At 38.1% G+C, this 16,529-nt stretch overlaps 1 protein-coding gene across 3 annotated transcripts in view; it reads left to right on the forward strand.

Moving 5' to 3' along the window:
* phf14 (PHD finger protein 14) overlaps positions 1-16,529 on the forward strand; it is an 87,925-nt gene that overhangs the window by 29,141 nt on the left and 42,255 nt on the right. For 2 of the 3 annotated variants that reach the window (XM_058753927.1, XM_058753928.1), the window contains exons 11-14: positions 1,766-1,861; positions 8,244-8,350; positions 8,561-8,692; positions 10,702-10,864. In XM_058753927.1, the coding sequence (XP_058609910.1) occupies positions 1,766-1,861; positions 8,244-8,350; positions 8,561-8,692; positions 10,702-10,864 (498 nt within the window). Of the gene's footprint in view, positions 1-1,765; positions 1,862-8,243; positions 8,351-8,560; positions 8,693-10,500; positions 10,662-10,701; positions 10,865-16,529 lie in introns of those variants that run through there. The other variant, XM_058753929.1, reaches the window with a different exon arrangement.

Here is a 16,529-nt window from a genome sequence, read left to right on the forward strand (position 1 = left end):
TTTTTATTTTTCATTTTTGCTTCAGTTGAAGTTTTTGTAATTTGATTACTTTTGTTGTTTTTTATGTAGTTCTCTTTAGCTTTTATTTCATGTTTTAGTGATTTTAATACTTCAACTTAAACTTTAGTTCTTTATTTTTACTTTAAACTTTTGTTTTTCAACTAATATTTATATTTTATTTCTGCTTTGTTTCAAGTAACAAAAACAATGAAAAATTAACAATAAAAACTGATCTTCCACTGAAGCAAAAATAAAACAAGTACAGAAGAAAAGAAAAAAAGAAAATAGCTGATGCTAAATCCAAATAAAATAAATAAACCTAATGAAATTTTCCAAACCCCTGGTCTAACAGCAACTAATGTTCTGTGCTGTCTTTATTTATTTGCCTCCTACCCTCAATCCTCCTAAACATGATCTCTTCAAGCAGATTTGGGTAGATGGTGTTTTCTCATCTGGCCCAATGAGGAATAGAATGAAAGCGAGGAGAGAAAGTTGGAGGAGTTAATGTGGCGTCCAGTCTTTCTGCGCCACATATATTAAGCGGTATTAATGGAGTGTGTGTTGTTAATTACGGCACTCAACATGCATTAGCACGGCGAGATCCCGATGAAAATCAACATCTGTGGAAAGCTGACTACTTATTCACAAAAGTTGTGTCTAAGGCAGGGTCTGAGTCATATGGAAATTATTTCTAATGATCCTGAATTATATAGTATGTTACATGGTTAGTTGGATTGTTTGGTTCAATGTTTTTAACATTGTATAATTGGAAACTGCAGTGCATTTGCGTCACCAATGAGAAAACGCTAATGTGTGACTTCACAGGTATGAGTAATTTTAAAGTGCATTTCAATATATATTGTTTGTGCTTCTATGGAACACAACAGAAGATATGTTGATACACTTTTTTGTGTATACAATGAAAGTAAATGGGGTCCAATATTGTTTGAAGCCCAATGTTCTTCAAAATATAATCTTTTGTGTTCGGCAGAAAAAAATTAAATAATGACACAATTTTTGTTTTTGGGTGAGCTGTCCCTTTAAATGCCCAAATGCTTGTAGAGGCCACTGTATAAATAGGATTGAAATTTGTTGTTAATACAATTTTTGTAAAAACCATTAAAATTAATGATATGTAACTATATAAATAATTGCATTAATATGTGTTAGCCCCCGCTGAGCCGTCAGTATTAATCTGTGGTGAAGAGGAGCCGGTTTTAAATGTTAGCTCAAGCTCCCTACGTGGAGCCTCATCTTCACAGACAGCAGAGATAAGGGGCGGCTCTCTGTAGTTTCGTTTCACATACCCATAATAACTTCACCTCTCCACTGTTTCCTCTCATCATCGTCTTTATCAAACGCCTGCCTGATGCTTATCTACTGTCTGGAGCTGAGAGTGGCCCCTACACGGCGAAATGCCACTGTGTGTGTGTGTGAAAGAGACAGATGTAAACGCAGGAAGTGTAATGCCTTATTTCATGGTGTGCTGGGCTCTGAATCTGTTAATAGTAGGAAATGTTTTTTTTTTTTTTGTTTTGATGTGTAACATTTGTTGTTTGCCTAAAATCAACCTGGATTTTGTAATGCACTGTAAGCATATGCATGTATTGGCCATTCAGATGTTCACAGATATGTGTACACTTTTGCATTTGTACACGTTAGTCCCTCCGTGTGTGTGTGTGTGTATGTGTGTAACGGACTGAGCTGCCCAACTTGTCCTTGTCTTATCTTATCTCCCGCCTTGCTGCGGTTTTATCTGCCACAGCTGTGCGAGTCTCTGGAGGACCTGCAGAATGTCAATGGCCAGCTGAGGACCGAGGGCCAAGCCATATGGAGCATGATGGGGGGGGTCCTTGGACAGGTATGGCTTACCTTCAACTGCCTCATCCTTTCTCTCCCCTGTCCATCTTCATTCCGTCTCTCTCCGCCCCATCCCATCCTTGATCCGACTGTACGCCTCATCTATCACAGCTCCAGTGAGCTTACAACCCACCCTGATACAAACCGCTTCCTTCAAGCACTCTGATCAGGTTGGGATGGGCCCATATTTTACACTTTCATAGCATATTTCTGATTTCCACTTCAATCCTATGTAACTCAAGGTTTCTTAAAAATATTTTTTTATTTCATTTATTTATTTTTTGTTTTCTGCAACTATTTTCCACCCTCTTAATGACCTTTGGATTGAAGAGGCTGTTTTTGTTACTGTACCTTTAATACTTCTGTATGTAAATGCAGTGTGTGTTGTTTTGAAATGCATTGTGATGTCTCTATTTAATTTACATATCAAAAAAAATATTAAAGCAATCAGTTTTTAAAGTGGATTTATATAGGATAATATTTAGAATGAAATAAAGCATAAAGTATTAAAGGGATAGTTCACCCAAAAATATAAATTCTGTCATTAATTATTTACTCTCATGTCATTCCAAACCCGTAAGAACTTGGAACACAAATTAAGATATTTTTGATGAAATCAGAGAGCTTTCTGACCCTGCATAGACAGCAATGCAACTACCACATTCAAGGCTCAGAAAGGTAGTAAGTGCATCATTAAAATAGTTCATGTGACATCAGTGGTGCAACTGTAAGAAAACGGAAAAGAAGAAATTGTTGAATAGTCATTATTTTCATGTCAGTCTTTGACGTGTGTTCATGACAGTACCATGACGCATGCGTGTGCATTTCATAAAATTACTGGTGAACCACTGATGTCACATGGCCTATTTTAATGATGTCCTTACTACCTTTCCTGGTCTTTAACGTGGTAGTTCCGTTACTATCTATGCACAGAACCCTATAGAGGATCGTCACAAGGGTCAGAAAGCTCTTGAATTTAATCAAAAATATCTTAATTTGTGTTCCGAAGATGAATGAAAGTCTTACGGGTTTGGAACAACACGAGGTCGAGTAATTAATTCATTTTTGGGCGAACTGCTTTGGTGAGGTCTTTTTTTTTTTTTTTTTTGGTACTCTATTTGTATCTGTCTGTTTAAAACATTGGTTCATTCATTTGTTTTTGTTATCCTTTTTGAACATTTTGTTCCCCGCACCTTTTAAGTTACGCTACCATTCAGAAATTTGAGGTCAGTTAAGTTTTTATTTATTTATTTTTTTTTTTAAGAAATAAATATTTATTTTAGCAAGGATGTATGAAATTCACAATATAATAGTGACAGTAAATGGTTATATATTTAAAATGCCATTCATCAGACAATCCTACAGTTTTCAGCAATTATAATAAGAAATGTTTCTTGAGCAGCAAATCAGCATATTAGAATGATTTCTGAAGAATCATGTGATAGACTGGAGTAACGACTGATAAATTAAACTCAGAAAATTAATTCCCTTAACATGACATCAGCTACTCTGAAACAACCTTTGCAATAATTAGCTAATGTTTTCACTTGAACTATTGGCATAGTATACATGGCATAGTGTATATATATATATATATTTGAACATATATGTCTGCATGGTACATCAGACTCTTATTTTGAAAGCTATATTGAACATAATAGCTTGTTAACCTTTAGTCAATAAAGTGTGAAGTGATTTGAGTCAACATCTCTTTGGCTAATAGACACATTTCACAGTTTCACATGAGACATGTCACTTGGATCTGGCAGCAGGAGCATATTGTTCACAGAATTCGTTTTTGACTTCACAGTGAAAAGAGTGTAAAGAGAGCAGAAGTCTTCTCCCTGGATTTTTTGCACCTGGGTAATGAGCTGTGATTGAAAGAAATCTAGATTGTAGGCAGCACTCCACAGGGTAGACAGCGTTGAGGTAATTCTCTTCGCTGTAATGGGCCTCCTGTTTGCGAAATTCTTTCATTTGCGCTAACTGATTGACCTGTCATTGGCCATGCACTCAGCCCTGACTCTGTAGCTAAAAGCCGCCAACCTCTCCCCTGCTCACTATGGCAACCACATCACCAAGGTGCGTCGCCATGGGTGACGGTCACTTAATGAGTGCGAAAATGTGAAAGTCTGAAATGTTCTATAGATCTCTCTTTTTGTCTAAATAACAGTCTGTGCTTAGAATGCCATTTAGAAGGATATGCCCGAAACAAAATGTCATTGGCAACAGCAACCGTGGAAGGAATTGTTAGGATTCAAGGTTTGAAAATATTCCAAAAGTTTGTCAAAGTTTATCTCCTTTTGTTGGAGCTAAACGTTGCTCAATTTCATGCAGATTATGCGTGCATATGTGGAGAGTTAGTGTAGTGGTAAAAAGCCAGTGTGGCTTCAGAATGAAAACATGTCACTGAGGAGGTATCGCCAGTCCTCTGTGTTTTGTCACCTTTTTAATCACTGTGATACACCCGGGAAGAGTGAATTTGATGAGATGCCTGTCTGGAATGAAGATGAGAGTCCAAACTTCCTGCGATAACCTAAAACCACAACAGTCTGAACTGCTGCTCGCGTCATTATCTCACTTTTGATGCAGCGACAACGCATTTAAAAGGCTCCCATTTGTATGCACCCATGCGCACTTGTTTAAAACTTAATTTGCGTTGAATAACCAGTTACCCGGCTTAGAAAGTGTGTAAGATGGTTAATTAAAAGGATCTCTTAAAATGTCCTCTCGGCAGATAAATGCTGCAATAATGGAGCGAGGAGGTAGAAGGAGGCGAGGAGAGCCGAGTGGTCTGGAAAAGAGCGAGCCAGTGAATCTGCAATGATGGTCATAAATCACATAATTAGAAAACGCGCAGCTCTTAAGTAGCAACATCAGTCAAGGCGCCCCACTCCTTTGTGTCATCTATCTACTACATTTTTGTTCCCTATCAGTCATTGGCGTCTGCACATAACCCTCAAATTATTGATGATCTCAGGAGAGGGTCTCGTCTCTCGTGCCACCCTGGGTGAGGGAGAACTTTCACCGGTGCGCTGTGAGAGGGGGTATGAAAACGTCTTTGGTAGCGAAAGGATCTTCTGACCTTTGCAAACTTGTATGCAGCATATCTTTTGTTGTCAATACGATCTTCTAACTTTTAAAAACACTGTACTTTTTGTTGTGTTACCTTACAGCATTAAATTACAGCTGCTGCATGAGTGTTTCTAATACAACGGCTGGGGCGTGACGGCGAATTTGACATTTTTCACTTGTCTCTTTTCTTACTATTGGAGCAAATGGTAATGCAAAAATTATATTTGTTGTAGTTTCTGTTCACCACAATGACTTCCACTTCTGAAAACCCCAGAAATGTGAAAAGGGTTCATTGGTGTGCAAAATATTTCCAAAGATGTTATAATTTGCGTCCTACAGTTACATTTTAACTCATGTTGCAACAATGATATCAAATTGAACAATGATCTGATTCACAAATGGACTATTAGGCTATTATTCGTGAACAAATATTCCACAGTTTTAAATGTTCTTATTAAAAGACAATTAAACTTTCATCTTAAAGTTTAAAGTTATTGGCAAAAAAAGCATATCAAAAAACAAAATTGCAGCTTTATGAACCATCAGTCCAGTCATTTTCAGAAAATGATCAGTTTTGCAATGGAGGTGAAAAATTATATTTATTAGGAATGTAACGATTCACTCAACTCAAACAATTTTTTTCTTTTTCTTTTTTTTTCTTTTGGACAAATGAAGATTTAAGACAAATGAAAAAGTGTCCTTTTATTATTGCTTGGACAAAATGCGGCATATTTCTTTGTGAAATTGAAATATGTTGAATAACAAAACTAAATTGAAATAACACAAATAAAATAAATCTCTTCATATAAACAAGGTTTTGCCTGTGCTCTTGCCATTTAAAATTAAAGGCAGCCAAAAAATGTGCTGCATTGTTACATCCCTAATATTTGTGGTAGTTTCCATTCACCACTATGACTTACACGTCAGAGAAACCTGGAAATATCAAAAGCGCCATTGATGTACAAAATTATTTGCAAAGATTATATATCTCGATGCACACTTTGACACTGATAATGACTCAAACTAATCCAATTCAAAAATAAAGTTGAATGATTCATAGCCGAGTCAAACTGATCAGGTTCTTGACACTTGAGCAAGTTATTATTTGCTATATGTGCACACTTAATGCCCATTAAACTTTTACACAGTCCTAAGTTGGCACAAAAAACAAGCACAACGACAAAGCACTGCTTTTCTATGTACAAAAACTTAGACATTAGTCTAACTATTTATTTATTTATTTATTTTTAATCAAGTTTTTCAGAGAATTTTAGAAAAATTCAGCTGTAGACTTTGCTGACAATTTATGGACAAAAAAAAGTGTCATTTTAATTAATATATATAAAAATCTTATATTAAATTAAATATTTCATGTAGACACCAACGTCATTGTGGGCTCCCCAGACAAGTCCACCTCATTTGGAAATTTCGTTAGTTATATGACCCCTCTCAATGTACCTATGGGATTTTCCACAATCTCTGCAAGACAGCAAAGTCTGTCTGGCTCCCTCAGCAGATGGCCAACCGCCTGTTCGGCTGTTTTGTGAAGCTTTTTTTTGTTGTTGTTGTTTTGTTTTCTTCTTCGGCAAACACCTTTCTCCAAATAATATTCCCCCTGAAATAGTGTGGATAGGAGGGACTGTCCACAGTAACCCAGAGCTTGCAGGATGTGAAACCTGGCATCTCCTCGCTCAGCTCTCCGGCCTGTTATAATCCCTGTGGTGCGGTGGAGAGGGACTGTCACCATGGGCACACAGAACTGAGCACGCTCAGATTAGAAAGCCCCTAGAGAGAAGCCGCTCTGTGTTGCTGCGCGACCGGTTCCTACTAGATAATTTTTCTAATTAACCCAGACAGAAAAGATGCAGCACAGATGTATAGACGGAAAATAGAAAACTTTTTTTTTTTTTCCTGGCCACCATCCTCTCTCCAAACCATCCAAGCAGCTCTAGAAGTAACTTTCTTAGAAAACCTTGATTGAACTTATTTACATTATATTATTGCAATAGTTGTACCTACTATCTATAGATAAAATGTCTAATGTTGCTTATTGGCATTTCAGAATGAAAGACACACAGTCACCTCCTAAGTAAGATCTGGCTCACCCTTTCTTTCATTTCCCTTTAAATATAAATACAAAGTGTATGTCAATGTCAAGTGACCTTGTTTGGTCAAAAGATCTTTAAAGATCTTTAGTTTCCTTGTATTTGCACTATAAAAGGAGTCACAGTGCTTTGTGTGATGCACCGTAACTATGATGAAAGCTATTAGGAAAGTTACATGTAGAGGAAACCAGAGTAAAACAGACATAAATTGAGTTATTTCTGTGCCAACAGCAGCATCAAACAGAAAAGCATTAATTCAAATAAATTTCCCAAATGCTCCAGCCAGCATCCGTTGTCACAAACCCACCATTTATTGAAGGCATCATTTGTTAAGGCAGTGTTTCTTAGTCAGGCCGCTCAAACAAACATATTGAAAGCTCCATAGAGCCACAGTGTTTGTGCTTATTGTTGTCTCTTCACCTAAGGATTGGCTAAAAGTATTTTAACATTGAAGAAAAACATAAACAGAGGGGCAGACAAAGAAAATCTTGCACACAATATTGAAAGAAGAAATTTCTGAGAATATTAATAAGCAAGCAAAAAATGCCAAAGTGCTCAGGGACAAAACATTCTCGATTGAACACTGATGATAATGTAAATTGAAAGCATTTTGTTCTTGCTCTGAGCACTTTTTTCCTCAATAGATTTCCTTGATTTTTCTTTTGAAGGAGTATCACCATTTGCATTCCCTTTTATTTATTTTAGCCTACGTTTGTGTCCATCCATCCATCCATCCATCAAAAAAAAAAAAATAATAATAATAATCTTTTGATTTATCTACCCCTTCGTCCCTCTATTTGTCAAAAAATCATCAAAAACAGATTTTTGAAAATTAATGATACCGAATAGTGCTTGATAAGGATATTAATACCTTAAGTTGTGCAGTTATTTGAGGAGAGAGATGTGCTGATACTTTTCTAAAGTGGTTGACTTACAGTTTTTGCCTGGCAGACAATAAAACAGGCTGAAATATCCACTAGAGATGCATTGAAGGACGCATGCAATATCTAGTTACCCAAATATCATACTGGAGGTGCTTCACCCAGATCACCTTATCATCTGCACAGCACTAGCCTGGCAAACACTCAATGTTTTCTTTAGAATATGACCTTAAAAGTCTAGTTATGAAGGTGTGGTTTAATATTATGCTGTTTATGTGTCTTTCAAATGTATCTGAATTTCAGCGCTCTGCTTTATTTGCAGAAATTGAACTCTCCTGCAGTTCTGAAAGCTCCCAAAGAGAGAAAGCCAAGCAAGAAGGAGGGAGGATCACCAGGGAAGTCGTCGAACCTCCCAGCTATGCTCTACAGGTTAGCTTGCAGCCAATACAGGGCACCAGCATGTGCCCGGCATCGTTGCCTGGCCACTGTTATTCTAATATCTTTTTTTAAACATTGACCTAGAGTTCATAAATTATTATGTGCTAAAAGAGAGAAAAATGTGTGAAAAGATGCCTTAAGAGGCAATGTTTTAATATGGTTGTGTGCTGTAAATAAGAAACAGTTTCATGTTCTGTGCAGCTGTGGGATCTGTAAGAAAAACCAAGACCAGCATCTTTTACTGCTATGTGACACCTGTAAGCTGCATTACCACCTGGGCTGCCTGGACCCGCCTCTCACACGCATGCCGAAGAAGACCAAAAACAGCTACTGGTAAGAATAGGAGTGGGAGATGGAATTAAAATGTTATAGAAGTAACTTCTTGAAGTGCTGACATCTCTGGAGCAGGGTTTCTAATAATCAATACTGGCTAGTGATTATAAAAATGTAAAGGGGGGGGGCATACTAGACGGATTGAAAATATTTAAATACCCTCAAACATAAGCACAAGCAATTAAAATTCTGGCAAACTATCCAATGTGTTTTTGCGGAATTGAGCAATGTAGCCAAACACGGATATATCTCTTGATTTCTTCAACACAATGGCTAATCAGAAATGTTATTAGAGTTTTCAGAATTCACTCACCGCTGAAAGCGCCAGAGTTTCGAATGCTCGTGAATCATCTCATAAGGGCAGACGTGATGTAAATAAGAAATTCATTTTGTAGTTTAGAGAGCTTCATTGATTATAATGGAACTTTGTGAGATCACAGTGAACTAAGATGAGTGATGCTTTTAGTGACAAAAATGGGAGTGCGCTTTGCGTGCTTTCTAGGCTATAATCCGTTCAGAATTTGTATGAAACTTTCGTTTTTTTTGGACACATACATGCTGCAAAGTTTCGGGAATGACATCCGCATGTTTATGCTGGATTCGTTCTCAAAATATCAGCGTCCTCAGCGAGATCCAGTTCACGGACTAAAAGCGTGTGTAAACTTATTGAGATCGGGACATATCAACCAGTAATTTTGTTTCCAGTAACAGGCGGTAGAAAGTTCAGAAATGAATGGTATGCAATTTATGACAGAATAGTTCCACAACTGATCGTTCATTTTTTCTTCACGGGTCAAAACGGACACATTTTAAGTGACATGGGGAAAAGACATGGAAAACTTAAATGAACGTCAGAAAAGCGTGCACATTTCTGGTTAAAAATGAAAGGCCACTTAATACGGGAAGCATCACCATTCAAATCAGCAACAAGAGTTAAAAGCTCCAGTTTAGTAAACGCAGGCAACCACCTCTTGTTATTCTTGAGTGCGCTGTATTGACTGCTTTGATGCGTGGTAGGGCATTGTTTTGATGCATACATCCGAAAAAGATTAATGTGGCCCTTTTTTTTTTTTTTTTTTTTTTGAATGCATGCTTGCTTGTCATGTGAAACATTCAAAATCAAATTATAAAAAAAATCAATTATTGAAATACTAACTTTTCCCAAATTTTGGGAACCCCTGCTCTAAAGGAAACCAACATTTTATAAACAATTCCCTTTTTTGTTAATCTAACAAAAAGCTGTCAATGTAACACAAATTTTAATCGTATTACATGAAATGCTAATAAATAAATCAAATTTGTATATGGGTCAGGGGGCATGATTAATTGCAAGATTTTTATCGCCTTTTTGTTATAATTAATTACTAATTTAGCATGTTAAGTTAACAGCTCTATTTTTTCAAAAGTCTATAGCAAAATAAAGGTGCTATTTCAAATTCTAAGTGCAGTATTCCAGTTGCAGTACTTTCATAAGGTTATACTAACTGTCACTTTGAAAATTTATGTGGAGCTCCACAGTTGCGTGCGTGAGCGTTTCTGTGTTTTGTTTATTTGTCAAGCTGAGCCCAATGCTTTCGCTGCTGATTCGAGTAATTCATTTAATCCATGAATAAGAAAGCGTGATGTTGTTCCGCACTGCTGGATGGAAATTAGAAAGCATTTGAAAGATAAAATTGTGTGGGGGGCCAAGTCGTACCTAATTACTGGCAACTGCCTGCCCCAGAGACAGTAATACTGTATAATCAAAAAGCTTTTGCTCGCACTGAAGAATTCGGCTATTCCTTCAATTTCATATATTGTTTGTGCAGGATATTTTAACAACCCTTTTGTTGGAATGAATACGACACATCTGCTTCTGATGGAAAAACATTGACATGGACCTTGAAAGCCTCTCTCTCATCTCAAAGATTTCTCCATATTGAGGAATCAATAAGGTCAAATGAAAGCAAAAGAATACCTGACTCCTTTGTCTTTCTCACTCTTTCTCTCTGTCGCTCATCCTTTTCCAGGCAGTGCTCTGAGTGCGACCAGGCCAGCAGTGATGAGGCTGACATCGCCATGGAGACGCTACCAGATGGAACCAAAAGGTCCAGGAGGCAGATCAAGGGACCAATCAAATTCATCCCTCAAGAAATGAGCCCAGAGCCCAAGAAGCTTCAAGTGAGGGGGACTGTGAGTATGAGCATATCATGAGTTCGCTGATGACGAACGTGTGTCAAAAAGCCAATACTTGAAATTGGGCTTCTAATACCCACCAGCTGCGTTTTGCAGATTTCCACTAAAGATAAAGGTGGCTTTGATAACCATGGATGCTTGACATCATCAGTTATGTCTTAGTTCAGCTTCTTATGTTAATGAAAACATGGCTGAGAGAGACCCACAGATCTTTTGAAAAATGGGAATTACTTGGCTCAAGGGACTTTGTCCACTAGTCCGTTCTAGCTCTCTCTGATTGGTGGTTTAACTCTAGCTGTTGTCTTGGGTGAAACATTCATTTGCTGACACGAAATTGATTCTTTGCTCCTCACGTAAAATAGATAATTGACCTGTTCTTTAGTCTCTTGAGCTTTCGCATAGGTTATCGGTGAAGGTCACAACAGCTAGCCTTGTTGATTACTTTGAAATAGACAACCTAAACACTTTATCATCTTTAATTGTTTTATAAAACCACCTTGAAACTGATACAGCCATAATTAAGCCATCAGTAAAAACCCCACTGGAGCTGCTCCCTAGCATTTCAGTTTTATTAGAACATTAGCATTTAGAATTGTTTCCGAAACTTAACGAGGTGCCTTGCTGCCTACCCCGTACAAAAGCAGTTGCTGTAGAAGATAGCTCAACCTCACAAGTAACTGATTTGGAACACACTGTTACACAAATAGCGCTACATCTTGCTTGGCTTAAAATTGATTCAAATACATTTGACATTAGCATGTTGCTAAATGAACAGCACAATGTCAAAGACTGTGTATAAGTACCAAGATGGTCTCACTCAATGGGAGAAAGTGTAACACACAGTTGGGCAGAATAAGTCCCTCCATAAAGAAAATAGCCAGCTGCCAGTTGGTAAAATCATTGCTTCATTGCAGCTGCTATTGGAAGCTCCTGTTTTCCATATCAATATTCTGTTTTTAGATGCACACTGGGCTGCACATGTGCTTCGGCTGTACCAATGTGAAATATACACTTTTTAAATTATATTTGAGGATATAAAAAAACATTTATGGGACAGTTTGTCAGATTTTGTTGCTGCTTTACAAAAAATGTTAGTTTGGCAAGCAGTGTTTGAGATTTCAGTATTTCTCCGTTCATTTTAGATAGAACTTGGTCTTGCATGCCTTGCAATAACCCACTAAGCATAAAAAACACAGATGCATAAAGAACATAGATGCTAATGCTTTTCATTATTGAATGAAATTTGTAATATTTATGAACAACATTTCTTCAACATTTCATGGTGTTACTGAGTCAAGGCAGTGTTAAATTTAGAACAGGCTTAAGATGCTGTTACATTTACCACCGCTTGGCGAATGTTCACTGGCAAAATTCTGTCATTTCAATAGGAATCCATGCTTCCAGGAATTTTGCGTGAGGGAAAAAAGATTTCCCCACCCAGATTTCGTAATGGGTTTAAGTTGGTCTCACGTTTTCGTAGCATTGACCAACAGAAAACTGCTGTTTGAGCTTTGCTTCACACATCGCTACACGATAATAGAAAATAGACTTTTTTGCCAAGTGTGTGTGTACTATTGTTAGCTCACCTTGATGCCTTAAAATGCTGCCTTTATAGGCAGCTTACTGTAACAGTGTGAATATTCAATTGTCTGTTGAATGATCAGGCGTGTGCACCAATACCTCTAGATGTAGAGGCAGAGTGCCACATTGAAGTGTGAGGGTAGGTGTGTGTGTGTGTGTGTATTCAGACTTGAGATAGGGCTTGTCTTTCAGGCTCTCCATGGCTTCCACTTATCACTGTCCAGCATTCTCTGATCCTGCGATAGCACTCCGGCTGCCCGGCTCCCTTAAGGAAGACAAAAGATATCCATTGGAGAAACGACATGCTCTCCAGCCCTCCTTCATTTTGTCTTTTTCAACCTTTTGTTTTAAAGCTTAGTCAATAAACCTTTCCCTGACAGTTTTTTAAAATTGAATAAGAAAGTAAAGCGCAATTTTAGAAGGCTCCTGCAGCACTGCAGCCACTCACCTTGGCTGATGGCTGTCAAAATAGCTCAAACGCAGGTAAAAGGAATGACTTGTGTACAATATTTTTTGTTTGCTGTATTTACGTGTGAGTGTGGGCTTGCGTATGCCAGGCAGGGTTAATGTGTTTTCCCTTTAGTCTCGGAGACGTGTGCCCAGAAGTGAGGCGAAGGCTTCAGTGGAGAGCAGCTGGATTAAAAGGCTTTTATTTTTCTCTCTCTTCTGTAGCTCCGGCTAAACTCCACCAGAGAAAGATGCTTCATTGCAGAATTTATCTTCACTTGCACTCCAGTGTGTGGCAGCAGCTGAAGGAGCCCTGCTTTGCATTTTTAATGCCCTTAACCAGCCGGTGTGGCGGTGGCAAGCCCTTGTAAAGCTGTGTACTGATTTATCACGGCCAGCTAATCGACCCCACGCCATCCCTCCATTCAGGAGTCAGTGGTGTTCGGCTTCACTAATGTGCCGCACTGTTCCACGGACACTGAATACCGGCTCTCCTGCACACGTGAAATGGCTCTCATGACTGGCACACTGAAATTTGGTGCAGACTCTAGTGAACTTGAAAATGTGAAAAAAGGCATTGGAAATCTTGCTATAATTAGTGGAGTTTGCAAAAGCAAGGGTCATTTGGTCATACTTTGGTTTTTCAAGTATTAAACTTTGGCACTATTAGAAATACAGACATGCAAGTTTTGCAGCTTGTAGGGGAGAGGTGTGCTATTACTTGTCTAAGCAATCAGACTTTTTGTTTGTGGCCTTGGTTGACAATAAAATAGGTGGTAAAATCCCATATACTTACTGTAATGGAGGACTTGTGTGATGTCTTGAGACCAGAATATCATAGACGCTTAGAGTTGGGCTCTTCAGATTTGGCCCATTAAGTAACCACCTAGCAACCACCCAGAACACCCTAGCAACCACAAAGCAATACCCTGACAACCACCCACAAGAAGAAGCATTGAGTTTAATGGGACGGGCACAACTGATAAAAAATCTACTGCAATGCATTAAAAAATCTATTTGTTTATTTTTATATTTAAATTTAACCATTTGTGTATTTATTTATTTGTGCCCTTTACTTTTTTGTAAAAAAAAAAGTTTTATACTTTAATCACATATTTTTTTAGTTATTTTTAGTTACATATTTATTTTTTCACTCTTGCCTTTACCCCAAATAATTCCATAGTTTTGCATACTTTGTCTTAAACAGTTTTTCTGATAAAACACCTTTTAATAATACATTTTTTTTTTAAATAATATGAATAATATTGAATATTAATTTTGAAAAATATTTAATATTGAAATGTTTAATATTTATTCATACATTCATTAATTTTTTCACTTATTTTTTTATTTGTATTTATTCACCTTTTGCCTCTGTGCCCTTTAGGCCAAATACTCCTATAGTAGTTGTTGTTGTTTGTTTGTTTTTTTACTTTGTAGCAAACTGTTTTTCTGATCGAACACCTTTTTGATTATTTTACATATTTGTCCTGGATTTTAAGCCATTAGTCTTCTTTGAATTACCGCAGTAGGCTACTCTTTGTTACGGTCCCTTTGTATGCACCAATAGTTTTTCCAATCTTGTGGAAATTGATTCAGTGTTTTTAAAGATGCAGCATTGCAAGGTCTTTAATTAAAAAGTAGGGTTTTTTTCGCAGAGTCGTCTTGACTGTCCTCCTCCAAGTGTAGATTGTTGTTTACGTCAGCCCTTCACCACGTTTACAGTACTTTACCGTTACATAGAGGATCTCGGCACAGAAGACCACTGATCTAGCCTTTAATAGATTACCTTAATCGAGTCTGCCGTAATGGAATAATGAAATAAATGAGTGCCTTTGTTTGGTGCCACCATCGAGGGAGAAGTGGCAGAGGCATTTAAGTGCCAATTGGCAGTGTGGAAGCAGTTAGCATTTATAATGATAAGTGTTCCATCTGCTGTGTGGTGGCAAGCCAAAGGCGACAGATGGAATTGTTTTCACAATCTGTTTAAATATGTTGTCGTTTTTTCTTCCCTTTTTAAAAAGCCCCAGCTTGGCACACTCATACGCCTGTTCGCATTAAGGTGGAGACGTTTGATTTGACTCGTGCAACGCTGCTGTTGTTTTTCTTGTTTATCAGCCAGTGATGGAGATGAAGCGTTGATCCGCCGATGGTAGACAAGAAAAACAGCGCAAAAAGTGTCTCTAAGCGAACAGGAGAGTGCTCTGTGGAGAACGAGTTTGGATACTCAATCTTGGTTCATGGCACACACAAAAATCCAATTTAACAGCCAGGGTTGACCCAATTGCGGAATGGCCTTATATCTGGATAGAGAGGGGCACCGTTTGAGGCTGTGGTCTGGGCTCTAAACAAAGGGATTGAATCCCTCTATGGCACACAAGGGGAGCCGGACTGAATGAGAGATTTGGATTAGAGAGGAGCACCACTGTTTGACATCTGTAGCAGCTACAGTGAGCCGCAAGTCACCAGCTGCTCTGCGTGAGCCGTTTACTTGTGGAGAGCGTTAAACTTTGTTCTGTTCAGCTTACTGCCACATGGCTTGAACAACATCACATTACAATCCAACTGAGCAGCTTTTCAAATCTCATTTTACTTTATATATATATATATATATATATATATATGTATATGTGTGTATATGTATATGTTTTTTAAATTGGAATAAAATGAAAATTAAAAGAATTTCAAATCACATGAGCCAATATTTTATTCACAATAGAACATAGATAACAGAGCAAATGTTTAAACTGAGATATTTTATGCACAATATGAGCTCAAATTTGATGCCTGCTACAGGTCTTAAAATAGTTGGGTCGGCGGCATGTTTACCATGGTGTAGCATCTCCTCTTCTTTTCAAAACAGTTTGAAGATGTCTGGGCATCGAGGTTATGAGTTTCTGGAGTTTTGGTGTTGGAATTTGGTTCCATTCTTACCTGATATAGGTTTCCAGTGGTCATCTTTGATGTATTTTCCGTTTAATGATGCACCAAATGTTCTCTATAGGTGAAAGATCTGGACTGCAGGCAGGCAGGCCAATTCAGCACCCGGACTCTTCTACTACGAAGCCATGCTGGTAATAGCTGCAGTATGTGGTTTTGCTTTGTCCTGCTGAAATGCACAAGGCCTTCCCTGAAATAGACGTCGTCTGGAAGGGAGCATATGTTACTCTAAAACCTTTATATACCTTTCAGCATTCATAGTGCCTTCCAAAACATGCAAGCTGCCCATACCGTATGCACTTATGCACCCCCATACCATCAGAGATGCTGGCTTTTGAACCGAACGCTGATAACGCGCAGGAAGGTCTCCCTCCTCTTTAACCCAGAGGACACGGCAATGTCAAATTTGGACTCGTCTTACCATAGAACACTTTTCCACTTTGAAACAGTCCATTTTAAATGATCCTTGGCCCACAGGATACGACGGCGCTTCTGGACCATGTTCACAAATGGCTTCCTTTTAGCATGATAGAGCTTTAGTTGGCATCTGCAGGTGGCACGGCGGATTGTGTTTACCGACAGTGGTTTCTGGAAGTATTCCTGGGCCCATTTAGTAATGTCAATGACGTTGTGTCATCTGAGGGCCCGAAGACCACAAGCATCCAACAAAGGTCTTCGGCCTTGTCCCTTACGC

This window comes from Onychostoma macrolepis, chromosome 19, assembly GCF_012432095.1.
Source record: "Onychostoma macrolepis isolate SWU-2019 chromosome 19, ASM1243209v1, whole genome shotgun sequence".
Taxonomy (NCBI): Eukaryota; Metazoa; Chordata; class Actinopteri; order Cypriniformes; family Cyprinidae; genus Onychostoma; species Onychostoma macrolepis.